This window comes from Cariama cristata, unplaced genomic scaffold, assembly GCF_000690535.1.
Source record: "Cariama cristata isolate BGI_N322 unplaced genomic scaffold, ASM69053v1 scaffold38745, whole genome shotgun sequence".
NCBI lineage: Eukaryota > Metazoa > Chordata > Aves > Cariamiformes > Cariamidae > Cariama > Cariama cristata.
This window is the reverse complement of record NW_009617859.1, coordinates 23,930-44,858: the sequence shown is the minus strand read 5'-3', so window position 1 is coordinate 44,858 and position 20,929 is coordinate 23,930. Positions and strand designations below refer to the sequence as shown.

Here is a 20,929-nt window from a genome sequence, read left to right as displayed (position 1 = left end):
ATTGTAAACATCCTGGCATCATTAACAACTCTTAAATAACAGATTCAGATCAGGAGTGAGGCTTAAAATTGGCAAACTCTGTCACTGCAGGTAGCATCCACAGTGCCAAGTCCTATTTATATCTGAAAGATTCGCATGTATAGCTCCTTTATACAAACAAGACTGACTCAATTTCAGTTAATCCAACTATACACTTTAACCTTAATAATTATTAATAGATTAAGGACATACTATAAGCCAGTAAAGAAAGACTCTGTTTACTGTACGGTACTTAACATACCTACTCCACCCAAAACCAAATCCTCTGAAGATTATTTTTCAAAAGTCTACCTATTTTGCATGTAAATAGACACAGAAAGGTATTAAATTCAAAATGAGTAGTTCTGGTCAAACAAGTACTCATAACGGTTAACTAGAAAATGTCATAAAACACACACATGCTCTTAACCCCCTCCCCCCAAAAAAAGCTGTGCATAACTATTAATGTAACAGTCTGGCATACTATTAATAAAATGCTATTTGCTGGCATTGAAACTGTTCTTCAATGAACTTCATGCCAAAACCATTACATTAAAAGAACATTAAGCTTATGAAGTGAAGTACTTAGGTCAAATCACGGTAAAGCAGTACTTCTTTGGAGGCAGGGTCTGCTTTACACTACTGTCCTAACTGATGGCAGTTTGGCAACACTTTGACTTATCCATTGTATATGGATGGCACTCAGAAAATGAGACAACCAATGAATATGCTCATCTAATATCACTGTTCAGAGCATGCCACCTTCCCTCTTGTATTACTGTACACTACCAACAAGTCAAGAAAGAACCATCTTCAATATATCTCCTGTGCAGTTCAGTAACCAAAAAAGCAATTATATACTCCATAACTACACATGGTCAATCTGGCCCCTAACTTCAGCTGACAGATGATAAAGGATGGGTTCCAGTACAGCTCTTCAACACAAGAGTTCACCTTCTCTTCCAGCACATCCCTCACCCACTGCATGAATGAGGCTAAGCGATTTGGACTAGACCTGAGAATCAGCAGATAAACCTGCCCCATTCATTGCCGGCTAAGCAAAGTGATCAGCACACCTTCACAGTATATTAATAAAAAAATTGCTATGTCCATATCATTCTGAGGAATAACAAGAATCTTATTACCTGCATTACCAAACTATGTTTTATTTAAAAAAGTAGAACACTTTTTTAGTGTTCAGCCACATACAAGTATCAAGTTTTATAAGCTAAGTGTAGACTTTCCATCTTCCTAAATGTATCTTGTACTTCTTTTCAGATCAGTTTTGATTCCAAGCATAATCAAGAACAGCATTTCCTTCTCTAACTTTATATTTTCTAAAATAAGGTTTGCATATGGAACAGCCTGAGAAAACTGTTCTAAATATGGTTCATTGTGGAGGACAGTGCCACGGCCTGAGTGATCAAGAACTGATTTTTTGGATCTCTTATTCTGCTATTTTCTTGAATCTACTATTCATCAGTTGAAATCCAAACACGTCAAGTAACTAAGTATGCAACTATCCAAGACTGTATTTTCAAAACAAACACCAGAATAATGTGGGTTGGTGGTTTTTTGTTTGTTTGTTTGTTCTATACCAGAATATTTCTTCAAGTTCCATACCTCCATGACATGAAGGAACCTGTCTTCAGAGGGTGGATGAGTAGCCTGTAAAATCCGCCAGATGTGTTGAGTCTCATCCAGCGATACCTCTAGCAGATCTCCTACCATCATTAGATCTTCTAGCTGAGCTTTTGCTGCAGGTGACAGCTCCAATACAGGGGGCTCCAAACTGCGAGGTACCAGCGGACTCTTCCGAGGCTGCTTCCTTGGAGTGCTAGAACCTTTCAGACAGGAGGCAAGTCATATAAAGATAAAAGGAAGAGATCAAAATCAAAAGAAATTACATACTTTTTACAACAACAACCTAAGGAGGGAGAAAATCCCAAGCAAAAAACATTGACACAGGTTTATGTATCAGACATCAGGAAATGAACTGCAATGTAACTCTACTGTACCTTCTTAGAAACAACATATCCTCTACAACTAGCACAGGTAACAGAGCAGTCCTCCTTACTAACTGCTCACCTCAGCTATCTGTTCAATTTTATCTCAATGTATACAAAAGCAAATACCTTGAGAGCAGCTTTTAGAAGCAGATGAATATGCATGTTCTGCACAGAATGAGGGAGCAGTCCACATGTGTGTCACCACTTCCTCTGATTTAATGGGGATTTCCTCATCACAAAACAAATTGGGCTCCAAGCTGCTAGAAGATTTTACACTGGCATTGTCCTGAAAAAAACCCACAGAAAACATGCAACATTTGGATCTAGAAAATACCTACTTTAAAGTAAATTACACTAAGACCGACTTGTCTGCTGTTCCTAAAAACCCTACTTTGAAGCACACCACCAGAGACATCAAGACCACGTGCAAAAGCTGCAAGTTACATCCCTACTTAAAGTGTGGATGAATACAGCAACTATGGAGAAACATCAATAGATTTATAGCTAGTGCATGAGAAACACTGGACAATTTTCCTCACTCAGCAGTTCCTCAAGTATGGTACTCAGAAGTCAACATAATGAGAAGAGGCTTACTCCTAGCCTACATAATTTTTTTGCTTGAAAACTTTGACTGCAAGATCATAAATACTGGCATCTTTAGTAAACCAGGGGTATGCCGAGTAAATAATGGTTACAATACAAAGAAATTATTAAAGAACTTACAGGTGAGGAAAAAACAGGGTGTTCCAGCACAGCAACAAATATCAACGTAATGGCAAACAATCAAACGTTGCCCTGGGATCAGGAATTTATGGCAGTCTTGAACCATTCTAAGATAGGATCAAACACTGAAAGGAAGAGGGCTGTAATACTTGAGACTTTGTGAATATTTCCATGAACAGAACAATGATGGTATTGGCTTGTGCTCAGCTGACTGTATTGCACAGGATAGCTGCTTGACTTTTTAGATGCATCACACTAAAATAGGACACATGCCTTCAGGTGCAGGTGGATCCATTAAAAGAAAAGAGATAGGAATCTCTTAGCAGTGGGAGCAGCTTTGTTTCACTCTGCATTACATGAGGCAGAGAATTCAGAAAGGGCACAAGCCCATCTGAGCAGATTCCCTGGTGCCCCCTAGTACTAACTTCTCCCTCTTCTTACGCACTCCTGCAGGTGAAATTAGTAAGGATAATTTCCTCAACCAGCTGTCTATTTCCACAGCACTTTCCAGAACTTGGCTACTGCATCACACTTGTGATCAAATTGGCCAACAGGTTAAACATACTTAGCACGCCATGTAAGACTGAAATCTTTCAGAAAACAACAAAAAATGACAAGTTGGCTTAAAAGAAGAGAAAGGCTGTAGAGCAGTTATTGACAATATTTACCTGAAGATTAGCTGTGTGGGTCCCAAAATGGCCAACTCAGGAAATTGTACCACCCAGACACTGTCATTTCATGACATAAAAAGGGAGTTTAAGAATGGTAATCTCTCTCTGGCTTTCAGTTACACTCTTAAAAGGAAGTGTGGTGCACACTAATGATTTCAGCACAGAACTAGATGTGGGAAATTCAGATTTAAATTGCCCAGATGAAAAGGTAGAATAAACACATTCAGAAAGAGGAAGATAATTCTCCCTACACAGTAAAGGTAATATCTTGTACAGTATCTTGTTCTGGATATCATATTATACTAGAATAAAGAAAGTTCAGGGACAATAGGGAAATTAATAAAAAGATATCACTATTGGGTGGCCATAGGCAACGCAGGCACAAAGGAATGAGAAAAATACGGGAGAAAAAAATGAAGGCAGTTAAAGGTGAAGAAATTTTACAGTAAACTTGACCAGTGAATCAGTCTGCTTGGAATAAATCTTAAAACAAGTCCAGCTATTTCACTCAATGAAGTATTTGCTGGCAAGGATCACAATATAATCAAATAGGCCTTTTCACATACGTTTTTGTAACCACTGTTGTAGCTGAAATGTTCGAGACTGTGGTTTTGGAAATATGGACCCTTAGAGATCTAAGGACTACTTCTACAAGGTTCACAAAAAGTTATTAAGAGCAAATTCATACATGATGCATCATAATCCTTGAAAGCCAACAGTATAAAAATAATTAAACTCTGAGCAACTTTGCTATTTCTTTTGTACTTTGCTGCTTCTAGTTTAGACCTGAAGAATTTGGTTGCCTGAAAATGTGTCTTCTATTCCAACCATGTTAGCTGACCGAACAGAAGACATTTCTGGTCCCTATCAGCTTTGCTTTGACAGATTTCTACTTCTAGGTTTTTACAATTACATAGTGATGGACATCCAAATCAAAAGGGTTAAGCAAGAGATTTTTAAATGATCAAAACAGAATCATTAAACAAATGAAATTACAGTCCCGCAAAACCCTCAGATCCTGACAAGCATATGCCATCTTTCTTGACATACGCTTTATCACAGCCTCAGAAAACGCCACATCTTACAGAAATGCCTTATTATGACTTCTGATGCAAAGAACAGTTCGAAAAAAAAATTTTTTATACAAAACCAATTTACTTAAAAGCTCTAACATCCAATTGCAATGGACTCTTGTTGGCATTTCACATGGGACTGTAAGACAAATGTGTGTATTTGCATAAAGCTGCCTAGAAACAAAATACGAAAAAAAAAAGAGGTTGAGGCAAATCATACCTGGAAAATTTGCTGTCACTTTATGAACCAGAAAAATCTGCCTTATAAGAATTTACATGACCACACTGTCTTTTAAGTTAGCATTTTTTAAGGTAGATATGATGTTATCAGTAAAAAGAAAACACTGCACAAGAAGAAACAGTGGCATTACTTTTGTCTCTACATATATCAAAAGGGCATTTCAGAAGTTCTGAAGTGAAATACATCACACTGAGAACACGTGGCTATCTATAATTGCCTTTTTCTCACGACAGTTGTTCTCTAATTAAAATATTTTAAAAATTTAACTGCAGTTACAATTTCTGAACTGAATCCAGACACCAAATTTACAACACTATTCAGACATCTAGTTCTGAATATTTCCACACATCCAAAATTTAACAGATGTACCTCCCTTATATGAGGGTTGAACAAAGAGCAAGGTATTGAAATGTAAAAGGAGCTGTGGCATCAGAGAACTTCTTACAGGGCATGTCGTTTTCAAAGACTGATTTCTTTCTGTAGCAAAAACTGTTGAACTCTCCATATAGACAACTTAGTCGTATTTATGATTCATGATATCTCTGAATGAGGCATAAGGACAATGTTCAACCTCCATGGTGTTATAAGTACAAACCCCTTGAGAAGTGTGTCTTTTTCCTTAGCACTAAGAAGCACCTTTTGAAACTCAATCACAGGACATTTGGAAATTTTGAATAAAAATGTTACAAAACTTCCCAATAGTCCACAGTTGAGACATTCGGATAAAATCAAGAAGTACCTCTTCTGCAACAGAAGCCCACGCAGAACGTATGGAGATAGCTTAAGGTATGAAAAATATTCTTAAATAAATTGAATTAACAAAAAACAGGTGTTCTGGATTAATTCCATGTAGACAAGCCACACTGGACTACTTACCTTTATGTCATAGCCATACGTTTCCCTGATGTCTTCATCAGAGTCTGTCTCTTCATCATCATAATCCAAAGTCTGCCGTGGGGATGAGGACACACTCCCTATCACTCTGTTAAAGGCTGATTGCTGGAAACTAGTCAAGTGTCCCTAAAAGAAAAATCGAATATGGGAATGAAACAATAAAATTCCCAGAAAAATCTATAAAAAAAGTTGAGTTACCAACAAAGTAATTAGTGGTTCTTTTGGCCTAGACAGTCACAGAAAAGCCTAGTTACAGCAAGATGTGAAGAAAAATAGGGAAATATCCAAGGAAAAAGTTCTATTACATTTTATTTCCATGTTTATGAATAATAGTGACTAGAAAGATCTAGATATTGCTGTTCAGCGCTACCAAATTATAGCCTGTGGTTGTACAAACTTCTTCACCACAGCATCATCTGATTACTGGTCTCAATCTCAAGATGAAGAGGTCAGCAGTAAAAGTCCCAGTGTTTGCCTACAGTCCTTGCTGAAATTTACTAACAAGATACCAAATACCCGAGAATGACAATCCATAAGAAATTACAAATACTGAGACCTTCAATTCTGTCAAGAGAGAAATAAAATTTGGACACCAAAGCAGCCACTGCTTTACACATCTTCAGGCCCTTACCCAGCTGTTGTATCTGAAACAACATTTCTTAATAGCACCTTCAATAGTTACTACTGACAGTGAGTACAAAGTAACAGCCCTGTTCCTGGAGCAGCCTGTAACTGACTGAGGTCAGCCACAGCCTGAGGAGCACTGAATTAGATCGTTTGGGTATGTCTAATTCTCAGCCTTTAACTGTCCCCCACTCTCTCCCAAGCCTCTCCAAAAAAGGCAAGGCATTTTGACACAATGAAGAAGGACAAGCACGGTAAAGAACAAGATAACCACACTCCTACCTGCAGGTCTGGGTTAGCTGCTGCTTTCTGTAGCTCTGCACTGATTATTTTCTCTGTTTTCTCACGTGCTGCCTGCTCTACCATTCGCTGGCTGAGCACAGAAAGCTTAGCCAAAGCAGAGGACAACTCATCAGTGGCCAAAGCCTGCCGCGCTCGGTCCTGCCAACTCATGGCACGTTCTGTCAAGCACTGCAATGCCTCCCCTTCTGGCAGTCGTACAGGCAGCTTCTGCAGGGACACCAGCAGAGACAGTATTGTCTCAAGCCGCGGCCTTCGAGAACGCATGCAAAGCGGACATAGAAACTTCACTTCTTTGGCCTGCCAACTAGAGCCCTTCTTCTGAGAACTTATTTTGGGAAGGGGCACGCAGCCACTATGAAACCAGTCTTTGCACAGCTCGCACTGTAGCATGAATCCACTAGCCGTTTTGCGGCAGATACAGAACTTGACTTCTTCGATTCGATCCACCATAGTCATCTTGGCCAGGTTAGCTGCCCTGAGAGCATGCATGGCTTCAATCTCCTTCTGTTCCCGCTCCTTGAATATAGCCACCTACCCAGCAAAGACAAAAAACAGTTCATGACCTTCACCTCCAAGAGAGACTACATTTTATTACCAATGCAGGAAAAGGGGAAAAAAAAATCTTCCTAGTTAAACTAGCTCAAAATTTAGGAATTGTGTGATCTAATGAAAACTTCAGCTAAAATACTTCCTCCTCAAGTACTCATTACTCCCCTCAGACCTTCTGGCAGAGATTCTAGGTAAACTTCAGATAACCTACACCATATCTACAAAATTTCTGAAGTTCACAAATGTCACAAGGCCACCAGAAGAACAGGTTTTGACTCCAGGAAAGAAGTCTGAATCAGTTCCACCCATCTGTCTACTGAGACAATGCAGCTGAGCATTGTTTCAATGTTGAATCGGCAGAAACATCTGAGTGACCACATATCTCCTGAAGCAACTTGCATTTTCTCAGTGTCTCCATTCAAGTAACTATAACAAAGCATATTAAAGTAAAATAGTATATAAGCCACATTAATGAGCCTGCATACATTTTCTCTGTTCCCAGAGAAAGGGCAGCCAGATGACAGCAAATTCATCTGATAAGCTGCATCAATCTCCTCCCAACAAGGAGGAATCAAATATAACATTGTTCCCAGCCCAGTTTCTACAAACAAGCATTTACAGGCTGTCATCAAAAATCAATCTAACCAAATACGTCTTGATAATGCTTAAGGTAGAGCTGCACCTCATTCCACATTATTTTGATGGGATTTCAATAAATGTTAATAATATTAGATGAGCAGCCACAGATATTAACCCAAGAGCATTTAAGTCTTATACATAGCCCAGTACTTATTAAATACCAGCACTTAGACTCTTAACTGTGCTTCCCTCTACTTTTATTGCAATTAAGGTTGAACTATATTCTGGTGTCAAACATCATATTATGAAATATTTGTTTCAGTGAGATTCATTTATCAGTTCTTCCATAAGACTTCTACACAGATTAGAGACAAATTAAACCCACATATCAGGAGACACTACCTTTTGTTGCTCCTTACCACAGCTGCAGTGTCCCTGGCCTCCTCCAGCCCATCCTCCAGTTCACTTAGGGATTCCAAGTCAAGATCTTTCTCCTTTTCCTTCTCCATCAACTCCTTTGCCCTCTTCCGCCTATTCTTACTGCTCCCATAAACACCAATATCAGTCCGAGGGCTCAGAACCTGTAACCACCAAGAAAGCTTACACTGTCAGAGCCAAGGATGCCAAGAACAGTTCTAATCTATAATGTTATTATTTCAGGGACATATATGAGAACATCTAATAAAGGAATTACAACAGAGTCACCAGAGAGCAAAAAATACTCAGCAACTTAACACATCTGATATCTGTCAATTAATGTTAAGAAGAGGAGAAATAAACAGAAAAGTATACAAGTATTTCATACGCATGGAACTTGAATGTAACAGAACCCCAGTGATGTGGCAGGTCAACTTGAAAGTCATTGTGCTTTCATGATTAAATTACAAAATCTATTCAGAGTAAGCTATCGTACATACAGCTAACTGAAATACTATCTGCAGTTAGATATCAGTAGTTTTAACATTCACTTCAAGCGCCTTCATCAATTGCAAGTCTTAAAGATCTGCTACGATTTCATATTTACATCAGCAATTTGGTGGCTGAAACAACTAAAAAATATGCTTATAAGACTTTTAATACCAAACATGAGAGGCTGCAAAGCACTTTTAAGGACAAGAATTAAATTAAGTCATCTTGATTAGTTGGAAGGCATACTTAAATATAAAATCCAGCAAATTAAATTCAATATAGGAAAGTTCAAATGGATACACTTACGAAAACAGTCAAATGCAAAACCAGGACATATTAAATAACTAGTTAGGCAGAAGAATACGGAGAAAAAATTTTGGACCTAGAGTGCATCATAAACTGAATAGAAAACAGTGTGATGTTGTTGCAACAGGGGCAGATCCCATTGTGAAACATTAGAAACAGCAATATCCCCTTTGAGACACAAGATGTAATCATTGCACTTCACATAGCACTAGGGAAGCCACAGTGAGACGATTCTGTCTGGTTTTGGACATCACACTGAAAGTGAAGACAAATTGCAGAGAGTAACAACAAGCTAAGAGTATGAAAAATACAGCCTACAAGAAAGTGTTGAAAGAACTGGAGTTGTTTTTCCCAGAAAAGGGAAGCCTGTCAAGTAGATATGATAAATCTTCAAACACATGAATGATTTTTATTAAAACAGAGACAGTGACTACATTCATTGAAGTGAAATAAACAGTAGTTGACTTAATTTTTCTTATAGTTAAACAGCTGATAAAATATCTAATCTACTTTCTTAGAACTTAAGCAGTGGAACAAGTTAAAACATTCATAAATTAAAGATGGCTTCTATGTCCATTTCAGGCCTACATTTCTCCAATTACACAAAAAGAGAAATCCTTTTCTTTCCCTCCCAGAAAGTAGAGTCTTAATTTGTTTCTTCAAAAGTAACAGCTGGGGTTGTCTACACATAAAACAAGACTAGCCAAACATGACACTTTTGGCCTTTTTCTTTTTTTTCACCTGAGAACAGCTGAAGTTTTTTATTACAGTCAATTCTCAAAAGGAGCTGTAATCTACTGTAACTGAACCAGCTCTTCCCTCCAGATCACAGAGGGCCATCAAGATCAGTTTCTGAAGGCTGATACAGAAATGTCTGTTGCTCACCTGTAACAGACTGTAGCTTGAGTTCTTCTTCAGGAAGGTCCTTCCTGTGCGTTCTCTCCAGGCACGTGCTGCAGCTACCTGTGACTCCAGCTGTGGCAGGGCATCAAGACGCACTGGTATTGGGCGACCTTTGGCAGACAAGCTCTCCAGTTGCTCCAGGTAAGCATAGTTGCTCCCATTCTGCGGTAAAGGAAATTTTTCTAAGCCAACAATTCTAGCATCGTACCAGTGGCCAGCTTAATTTCAAGCCATACACTGTTTTGTCACTGACTAAAACAGAGTTCCATAGGAAAGGAAAGGAAGGCAATGTTTCAATCCCACTGATATTTTAAAAAAACTCTATCATACACTTTCTATTTTAACAGTCATTCTGACATGGCCAGCTGGCTTAGGGAGTAAGACAACATTCCACTTCTAGATGGTTGTCTTAGATGCTATCTGCGTAACAGCAAGCTACTACATCTGAGAGTTGTACATGGGCTGATGTGAAACCAATTGGGATCCTCACTTCAGGTCCCAACAAATACCTGATCTAAGAGTGGCACTTGCAGTCCAGAGATCAACACCCAGAAATATCACAGAAGCCATGCCCTTTTTGGATCAAGTTAGCTGGGTAGAGCAATTGAAGGGAAGGCTACTGAACTAACAATGTCATAACGTTATTTATTTCAGATAGAAAATTTCTCCCATCAGTGCCATTAAATCTTATACCATTTTGGGGAGAAAAAAAAAAAAAAAAAAACATTTCCACAGCCAGCTGCAAAACTGAAGACCTGCGAGCAGAACATCTGCTGCTGCAGATAAGTATCTCCAGCAACAGTATGCAGAACAGTTTCAATACCAAATACCCTTTGAGAGTTACATTTGTATCATGAAGAGTTTGCCAGCTTTTACATCTCCCATGAAATGCATAAAGAAAGGGAAAAAGAAATTTGATAGCCAATGCAGAAGTAGCAGCACAAAAAGAAAAAGAAATTCAAATACACAAGCTACAGTTAGCACATTTAACAGCTATAGCAAGGCTTCCCTTCAGGTCACCTTTGTGTGTCCAGGGGCTAGGAATAAAGAACACATCGAAATAAAAGGATGCAAGTAGAAGATTCCATTTCCTGCTGTAACCCCTACCTGAATGGCCTCCACTTTGGCTGTCCAGTCTCTAGCCCGCTGCAGGGCTTCCTTCAGTGCCAGCACATTGGGCAGGTAAGCAGGGATGTTCTTTGCTTCATTCACGATGCCCTCAAGAGCCATCATACTTTGGCGTGGTCTAGAGTAAGAAAAATTCAATTCCAGGTTTCTCTCAAAATGTCAGTCAACTAAAGCCATAAATTTGGCAGGCTAACAATGCAACTTCATCACTACACTGCAGAGTAGGATACCATGTCTCTATTCCTGGCAGGCACTGCTGCCTACCAAAGAACAAGAGAGGTGAGAAAGCTGATGGACTTTGCACAATCAAGTTCCAAAGGGCACAGCATCAGAACTCCTTAACATCGAGGAAGCTGTCTTGTGTAGCATACTCAGTGTTTTCTGTTGAGGGGGATGAATAGCAAAGACAGCAGCAACACTCACAGCCTCCTGCCACTGTGCAACATGATAGGGAATCAACTTTTCTGCAACTCATCAACAACCTCAAATCCAACTCCTGAACAATCACACTGCTGGGAGGTAAAAAAAACAAACAAACAAACGCACTTCAGCTTCAAAGCCCCTACTTTTCACCACACTCCCCAAAAGAGGCTGAGAATCCTGAAGTGTGTGACATACAAGAACAGTTTGCAAAGGAACACTCACCTGGCCTGCAGGCAGACCTTGGCCTTCTCCTCCCACCTCTCCGAGACTGTAAGCAGCTCCTGCAGCTCAGCCATGGCTTTCTCTACAGCATGGTGTGGTGCCAAGCCCACACCCGAGTCAATCAGCTTCTTCATCACATCTAGGGTGACCCTCTGGGGATCCAAGAGGGTGGACCTCACCTCATCCAGCCACCGTGCCTGTTGCAGTTCTTGCTTCAGCCTTGGCAGCTCAGGAAGTTCTACATAAAGGCCAGAGCCCATGTCTATCAACTCCTGCAGTTTGGAAGAGTCAGGGATCTCATCCATCATAGCTTCTTGAGCACGCTCATGAAATTCTTCAACATCATCAAGAAGATTCTTGAAGTAACACACAGTACAAATCAATTACGAAAAAGTGCCCATAGAATCAAAATGGGAAAGTTGACAGAGATCAGTCAGCTGTGCATTTGTATGTGATCACCACAATCTGTCAGAGCTTCTACACACAATGCCAGCTAGTTGCCACAAGCCATCAAGTCTGACACATATTAAGTAACGGACTGTCTACACTCATTTGGTGGCCTAATGTTTCATACACTAAGCATACTAGTTGCATCAAACTCTGCACCTAAAATAGTACAACTGCAATTGACTACAGCTCCCAACAAAACAGAATATTAAGCACTGCCCAGCCAACATTAATTTTAAAATAGTCAGGGGAAAGGGACTTCTGCAAACAGATTGTCCTTTCGATCTAGTGTCAGGGGCATTACAGTAATGACAGTAATACACAACAGAACAAAACATGCTGAGGAGAAAGAACAAGCCAGAGTTGTACGAGGACATGAATACCAAAAGATCATTAAAATAACAATGGTCAAGTTTTAAATCACTATTTCCTAAAGCAGGCCCAGCACTTAAACACATCAGGGTTTTATTGCACAAAGGAAAGAAATGAAAATGCAAAACCCTCTAATGAAAGGAGACAATTTCACGGAAATCCAACTGCATTGCTGCAGTTGTCCTCATCCTCATGTTTTGGCACTGCAATGAAAAAAAAAATCAAAGACAGCAAACAGGAAAGAATCTCTGCAGGAGATTCATTCAAGGACATTCAACCAGTATACTCAATTGATTCACTCCTGAATCTCTTACAGAAAGACAGGTATTTTTGATAGCAAGTCAATGGGACATTGAGGAGCAAAACCTGCACTTCCTAACCCTTAGCTTACTGCCCTTTCAGTCTGATGCTGCTTTTCATGACTGTCTGGAAACCAGAAGGCGTTCACAAAAAAGAACAAGATCCACATTATCAAGATTTTGATTTCGGGAACATATGCTGAATGCTTCATAGTGACAACAGTAAATTATTACAGTTTAATAATTATAAAGCTTTTTGTGTTAGCAAATACTCATTTTCCAACATGACAATTACTTTGCAATTCATTATGATGGATAATTGCATTCAAATGCCACGCTGAAAGTTAGTGAGTGCTTAGGCATAAATGATCATTATCTGACTTTATTCAGGAGCTAAGAGACTATGGTTTGTAACCAGTAAAATGATAATATTTATTTTATTGGCTAGTGGTTATGTTGAAGCTTCAAGAGCATAAACATGCACTGACAGAGTACTTTAACAGAACCAGTTTCCTAAGACTGAGGGGAAGAGAGACTAGTTGGGAGAAAACATTTAGACAAAAAATACTAATTAAAACTGTTAAGAGTTTATTGTATACAGAATATACCCGCAGCTGTGTCATCTACAAATTATGTCTTAATCAGAAGCAGGTTTTAAATACATTAGAAACAAAAAACTCCTTTGAGAACAATCTTATAGGTCTATTAACAGATGATGATAAAATTTCATGAATAAGTATTAGTAAGTATTTTTGGTTTGTACATGGAAAAGTAGTATGGTAAAATCACCGTCATATGAGGATGATAATATACTTTCCACTCTATTAGCCAGTGGAAAACACATTAAAGTACATTTTTGAAGGACAATGGTTTTCTGAAGGTACTTATTTTCAGCAACAACATGCCAAAGACAAGAATAAAGTCCAATATAAAGTCTCTCTGTGACATCAACACTGATGGAAAAGTTAATACAGAATTCCTGAATGAAGGAGATAACTAACACTAGTAAACACTTACAGAAAAAGAGGCTTTCTTAAACAAGACTAGCTTATTTTTGAACTGTATGTTTGGTTATGTAGCAGTAGCTGCACATACAGTAATGTTTAGAATTCTAGGCCCTCAATCTAGCAATATCGAACATTCTTAAAACCACATCAACAGAGAACGTCTGCATTAATAAACAGTTAATGTACATTTCAAGAACTATTTCTCAAGGTGAGAAATCTTTATTAATGATATTTCTTGAAGGAATTTTCTAGAAGTTGGTTAGTAGGTGAAACACTATTTAACATTTCACCATCAGTGACAGAGAAACAAATTCAGACTGCTGCTGAAAATACTAGCTATAACACAGACTGCCAGAGTGATAAATGATAACAGCAGCCAGGGGAATCAGTATGATCTGGATTACTTATTAGTCTAGATTCATTCAGAGACAGTTGCAAAGATATATATGAAGGACAAGAAATGCAGGCCATGCATACAGATTAAGAGGGCTGTAACCTGAAAAGCAAGGCTGAGAAGTATTTACAGAACAATTGCCAATGTGGTACCGCTTTACCTCTCTGCTAAAGCACCACATCCATATAACCTTCAGAAGTTTCTACAAAAACACATAATGAGTAGGAGTTAACCAGAAATTCCACCACTACAGATAGCATTAACAATGCTGGAATATGAGTAACTGGTTCAGAGAGATAAAACTGGGCCACTTGGCCAGTGACAGGTGGGAGGGGATCTTTTATCTTGGTTTAGCTACAGAGATACCACCACATCTGACAATGCCAATTGCAAGAAGCACCCTAAAAAGTGTACGCACAGTCACATAAAATCTTCTGTTCATTTACCTAAATGCTGACCGTCATATGCAGTACCCCACACTGTCTGAGACTGCTACACAAGAGCTAAGGTATTCTTCCAGAATGGCAATGCAGGCCAGGTGGAATATTTTAGAGCATTAGGTATCCATGCTTAGGCTAACAAATAGAGCCCTACATATCCAGCTGCTATGCCTACACTAGCATAGAAGTACAAATGCCATCATTGCCCGCTTAGAGTCATGCTTGCAAATGAGCAGGAAATATGTTACCATTCCATTATGGACAGACAGCACCATGGCATCAGCAAAACTTCCGTGACATCAACAAGATTACCCAGTAAAGCAGGGAGACACTGAGCCAGATGTATTCAGTGTCTTTTACTTTCTTTCTCAAGGCCACAGATATCATTGCAAACCAGCTATTCACTTTACGTTAGAAGCTAGAAATGAAACACCCCATTCAATGCATCTCTGCCAGTGCAGGACTGATTCTTAAGGAAAAAAGTCTTTCATCCTTTACACCAGGCAATGTTATCTGTTAAAAAAAAACCACACAATAAACCCAGAAAAAAGTAAAAAGTACGACATTATCTAAGGAGCAGATGCAAACTTACCTTTACTTGTCGGGCCTGGCTGATAACACAGGGCAAGCTAAACAATTGCTGTACAAATGCTTTAAGCTCCTCCATAGTTAGCTTGGTCCGTGTCCTTCCACTATCTTGGCTCTGTCTGCTGTATGAATGGACATAATTAAAAATATTAAGTGAGAATAAGGTTATGATCCCTGAATTTACTCCCAGTGACAGAAAGCTATCAAGATTACTGATAAGTTACAAAGAAAACTTCACTTGAGAAGTCAAAAAAACCCAAACTCCACAAGAATTCAAAAAATCTTGAAAACTAAATTTAACATAATTCCTCCAAGCACCTTCAAGAGAATTTACCCTGCTCTTCAGAGGCAGAAGTGTCTAGATGACTTTCAAATTAAATTTGTTCGAAATAGGTAAAAGAACACAGGCCGAAAAAGCCTGCTTTAGGCAGCTCAAGACATTGACTGCCATGATAGGCCCTGACAAGAAGTCTGAGATATTTAAGAGCAACAAGGTCTGAAAAGAAGTCTTATTTCTAGAGCACTCTCCTGTAGCCAGAGCAGTGCTGAAACTGGCCTTGCAACAGAAGACTGTTATTGAGTAACGCATGTTCTGCAAAGACATTTTCATTAAACATCACTCAAAGCAAGTATACCAAGCCTGTTGAACGCAATAAGACTTGAAAGTGACAACACTGCACAAATTAAACACTTGGTATACATATCACTGGCAGGCACAATAGCTTCACAAGCAGGACAGATTTTGAACACTGAAGAGTTGTTCCCTGCTAATGAATCTACAGAAACATTAAAGACAAACAGAATTCAATCTTTCAACCTAGAGTCTTAAATATAATTGTAAAATTTAGATTAATGATCATATACAATTACACACTATCTATAACTCAGAGAGGAAAAGAGAATACAGCAGGCTTTGACTTGCTATGACAGTGAGGAGCAGTGGCTGCACCAGACCTGCTGTGCCTCCAATACTCCTGCGCGAGAGTGTACAGGGTGCAGCGCTCCAAGAGCCACCGCTGTGGGAGGGCACACTCCCTGAAACATCGCACTGGCATTCTGTCCCCAGCCCAACCATGGACTGCCACACCATGAGATGCTGTACAAAAAGACACAACTATCCCTGCCTATAGAAACTCGCAACTTTCAACAGCGGGGAGAAATACAGGATTGGAATATTGGACACATCTTTACAGCTACATGTCACCTATTTTTCAGGTTTGTATATAATCAGATGCATAAGGGATAGATTTTGTTTTGCTGCATTTGACCATGAGTTTATTGCTGCTATAATCCCTGGCAAATTTCAGTTTGAACACTGATTTTTAATTTGCCTTTTTAATAACCTTGTCCTTTGTGTAAATGTGATCCAACTCAATTTATCAAATATGAACATCAATCTTAAAGAAAGACCTGAATGTGACCTCTATATTTAAATTTCCTAACATTGTTCATCAAAGATGTTTCAGAAATCTTTCTCAAACCTCCATTTTGTAACATATGCTATTCAGCACACAACAGCACTCAGACATATATACAAGTCCTTTTTTTCGCCCCACAGAATTCTTTCAGCTTTAGATCAGACATACCATTGAAGGTTGTTAAATCTTTCTACCCCTTGTGTTTCTTGGGATACTGCCGGAAATCCACCAAATAATTAACCGAAGGCAAGTCTGTTGAGAGAAGGTCAACATACTCCAACAGCAGGAGGAGGAGGAAGCACCAACAGACCAGGAACACCTGGGAGCTACCAAATTAATTAAACACCACTAGGAAAAGGGCAATGCAACCTCTGTTGCACTGCTTCCCTCACTGAGACCAGAGTTGTGACTATAGCTCTAGGGTAGTGGGATCCTACAGCAATAAAAACCGAACAGGACAGCCTTCTTTCCCCTTCAAACACATAAAACACACTTCTATATTTTGTAATAGCTTTCCAACTACATCAGGTATTATACTTGGATCTGTGGTGTAACTCCAACATTGCAGTGTTCAAATTCAAGCAATTATGATATGCATTATGTTCTGTGTAGCAAAGTTGGGTATTATAATTAACAAGGTATTTACTTTTTTACTCTCTCCCTTGAAAAGTCTTCAGTTATATATAAAAAGTACACATGCAAAAAAGAACAACAGTACAAAACCAAATCTTACACTCAGAGGAAACACAAGCTATAAAAGTTTACCATACAACCACTGGCACAAGAATTACAGTCACCTGATCAAACTCTTTCCTATGGGACTTATTCAGTGCACAGAATGCATAGAGGAGAAGGAAGAACACATTGCTAAAGACTAATGACAGCAGAACAAGCGACACATCCAGCAGATTGCTGAGATAGGGCCAGGGAACAGAGTAACACTGAGGCAGCCACTGGCAAAGAAGGCAACACAGAGAACTCAGGGAGTCTAAACTGCCAGAAGTCACTGAGGCAAGCCACTACTTTTCAGCCGCACATCACTGCCTTCCATGGCGCTTCCCAAGAAGTAAAAGACTGGTGCAAACTATGGACTGTTTTTGCTCTCTGCACTGCTCTGCTCCCTAAGATCCTTTTGTCCCAGTCAATGCTGGCAAGACACATTTCCTTTGCATCTTCCACCAGCACCACAACACATTCTGTAACTTGAGAACACCTGGCAAAATTATAAATATTTTTGAGAAATGCTGTACCAGAAGATAGAACTGCACTTGCATCACTAACCATAACTGGTATATCCTACTTTTCAAGCATTTTGCTTTGCAATCTCATGTGTTAACAGATTTTCTTTCCATAGCTTTAAGCTATGTACTTAGCCATGCCACCTAAAATACAAACATTCGTGTCAAGACTTACTTTCATTACATCTAGTTTTTTTTCTCCCACACATTCAGAGAAATACCTGATCCGTGATCAAACACACAACTTCTCCAAAGGATTTCATATTTCAGTACAGAAGTCAGCTGAAAACAGTATGTTTAACACATTCCAAACCAATTCACCTTTTTGGCCTTTTCTGTATCTTGTATCTGCCTCCTCTACCTCTCAATGAGTCACAGCACTAAGGACAGGAAACATCGAAAGAAGTAGGCAGTAAGACCTCAGGGTTCTTACAAGTCCAATCAAGTAATAAAACAGACAGATGGAAGGAAACTGCTGAAAAAAATGCCTGTCCTACCTGTGTTTTTGCTTTTTGCTCAGAAGCAGCTGTGCTACTGAAGCACAGGTCTCTGCTTCTTTCACAGCATCTCTGAGCCTGCGGAAAAGATCATTCTCTGGGTATTTCCTGTCTTCAGCATCCTCCAACATTACTCTCAGTTCGATCACATCTGTAATAACAGTACATATATAATTTGTATGCAAAACCAAAAGAGATTTTAGACTGCTTCAAAGGTCTTCAAATCAAGGTTCTAGGCTAGTTCAGTTTGAAATGCACAATGAAGAATCATAGAATCATTTGGCCTGGAAGGGATCTTCAGAGGTCCTCTAGTCCAACCCCCCTGCGGTGAGCAGGGACATCTCCAACTAGATACAGTTGCTCAGAGCCCCATCCAGCCTGACCCTGAATGCCTCCAGAGATGGGGCTTCCACCACCTCACTGTTCCAGTGCTTCACCACCCTCATTGTAAATTTTTTTTTCCTTATGTCAAGTCTAAATCTACCCTCTTTTAGTTTAAAACCATTACCCCTTGTCCTGTCACAGCAGACCCTGCTAAAAAGTCTGTCCCCATCTCTCATATAGGCCCCCTTCAGGTATTGGAAGGCTGCAGTGAGGTCACCTTGAAACCTTCTCCTCTCCAGGCTGAACAACCCCAACTCTCTCAGCCTGTCTTCATAGGAGAGGTGCTCCAGCCCTTGGATCATTTTCGTTGCCCTCCTCTGGACCTTCTCCAACAGGTCCATGTCTTTCCTGTGCTGAGGGCTCCAGAGCTGGATGCAATACTCCAGGTGGGGTCTCACCAGAGCAGAGTAGAGGGGTAGAATTACCTCCCTCGACCTGCTGGCCACACTTCTCTTGATGCAGCCCAGGATGCGGTTGGCCTTCTGAGCTGCAATTGCACACTGCTGACTCATGTCTAGCCTGTCATCCACCAGCACCCCTAAGTCCTTCTCCGCAGGGCTGCTCTCAATCACATCATCCCCCAGCCTGTACTGATACTGGGGGTTGCCCTGACCCAGGTGCAGGACCTTGCACTTGGCCTTGTTAAACCTCATGAGGTTCTCATGGGGTTTGAATTACAGTCTCAGATTAGCTCATTTCTTTTTTCCACTAAACATACAGTGTTTCTCTCATTAAACGAGGACACAGAACAAATGCAGGAGTTTCAGGATATACTACTACGAACGATAGAAGTCTGACCTTTCTTGTGGTTGAGATTGGCAGACAGAGCCTCTGTAACTCTACTGACCCAAGTGTCATAAGACTGTGCTCTAACTTTCACTCCGTACAGCAAAGAAGGAAGGTCTTCTAGTGGGTACCGGTACCTGGAGATATGGAAGGAAAATACAGAAAGAGTATTAATGCCCATACAAAAGCCAGGATATTGCTCATATTGAGTTTTCCCAGCTACAATAATGCCAGAAAAACAGAACATGTATAATACCTGCTGCCTTGGAACCAAGAAACAAGCAGAGGATAAAAATACTCCTTAAACAGAAAGAGAAGTGTGCCCAAATGTTGTATTTGCTCACCTGTCTCCACAAAATTATTGGATAGGGAAGAAAAACAGTGAATAAAAAAGAGAGTCATGTGTACCTTAGACACTTCTTCTGCATGGGACATGGACATAAATCAGCCGGATGGTATAAGCACACCAGACGCTCAGGATTACAGGAACATGTAAGAGCTGACAAGAAGCACGTGGTTCTGCAAGCTGTGCATTGACGCTCATCATCTGGAACCAGTTCAAACACCTCTTCTTCAGACATCAACACTCCCTAACAAAAAAAAAATAATAAATCAGACAGTTGCTATAAAACTCTAATCCAAGCAGGGGGAAGGGGAAGCAAAAGTTCTTTTGCAAGCAAAGTAAGAGTTGTCTTTTATTACTAACCATCTGTACAACAGACTCCCTTAACCGTGTCTCTTCCTCTATCATTAAAGTCATCTCCTTGCAGACCATGGCAGCCAGCCCAACATCCAAGCACTCTGGATCTGCAGCCATCTTGAAGATCAGCTCTTCATGGGAGAAAACACAATGACGTCCTAGCCTTCGGTAATGACTCACACACTGACGTCCAATGGGAAGCTACAAAAAAAGGACATCTATCATTCACGGAAAAGATGTTTCAAGATGATCTCTTAGCTCGCACTTTCCTTCCTTTGACAAAAGCTAGGAAAAGACTGAGAGAGTTGTATCTTATGGGACAGAGCCAATTGTAACAACCTTAAATCACATCACAGATGAGAATAAAGAAGATATCCATGCTAGGGGGGCATCTGCCATAAGCTTAGATGCCTAACTTTCAGACACAAGTTTAAGAGTTGTCCTAGGCTCTTTGTACTTCCAGTAGAAAGAAAGTGGCATCAAAAATAAGTCATCTGGTCTATGTTAAGGTGAATGCATTGCCCTCTGGATATTACTATGCTTGGACATAGACATTTAACACAGAATGCCTACAGTTAATCAAAATTGTTATCACCTATTTTGTGCCTTGGCTATTAGAACAAGCACTAATATGATTAAAAGGTGCAACGAGCTGGCACAAAAGGAGAACAAAAGACTGTTGTTATATGTCCACCTTCAACATTCAAATGATAACAGCTGTCAAAGACAGCACATTAATCTGTATCAAATTCAGAAAGAGGCATCACAGAAATACTAGCTAAAG

General features: G+C 39.7%; 1 protein-coding gene across 1 annotated transcript in view; it reads right to left on the bottom strand.

Annotated features, from left to right (window-relative positions):
* The window catches only part of KDM5A (lysine (K)-specific demethylase 5A), a 47,830-nt gene that overhangs the window by 4,750 nt on the left and 22,151 nt on the right, over window positions 1-20,929 (bottom strand). The window contains exons 13-25 of the mRNA XM_009700642.1: window positions 20,152-20,346; window positions 19,854-20,035; window positions 19,458-19,582; window positions 18,276-18,426; window positions 15,127-15,244; window positions 11,576-11,931; window positions 10,910-11,048; window positions 9,785-9,964; window positions 8,104-8,265; window positions 6,536-7,087; window positions 5,612-5,755; window positions 2,154-2,313; window positions 1,642-1,862 (exon numbers count right to left, since the gene is read on the bottom strand). Of these exons, the coding sequence (XP_009698944.1) occupies window positions 1,642-1,862; window positions 2,154-2,313; window positions 5,612-5,755; window positions 6,536-7,087; window positions 8,104-8,265; window positions 9,785-9,964; window positions 10,910-11,048; window positions 11,576-11,931; window positions 15,127-15,244; window positions 18,276-18,426; window positions 19,458-19,582; window positions 19,854-20,035; window positions 20,152-20,346 (2,685 nt within the window). The remainder of the gene's footprint in view (window positions 1-1,641; window positions 1,863-2,153; window positions 2,314-5,611; window positions 5,756-6,535; window positions 7,088-8,103; window positions 8,266-9,784; window positions 9,965-10,909; window positions 11,049-11,575; window positions 11,932-15,126; window positions 15,245-18,275; window positions 18,427-19,457; window positions 19,583-19,853; window positions 20,036-20,151; window positions 20,347-20,929) is intronic.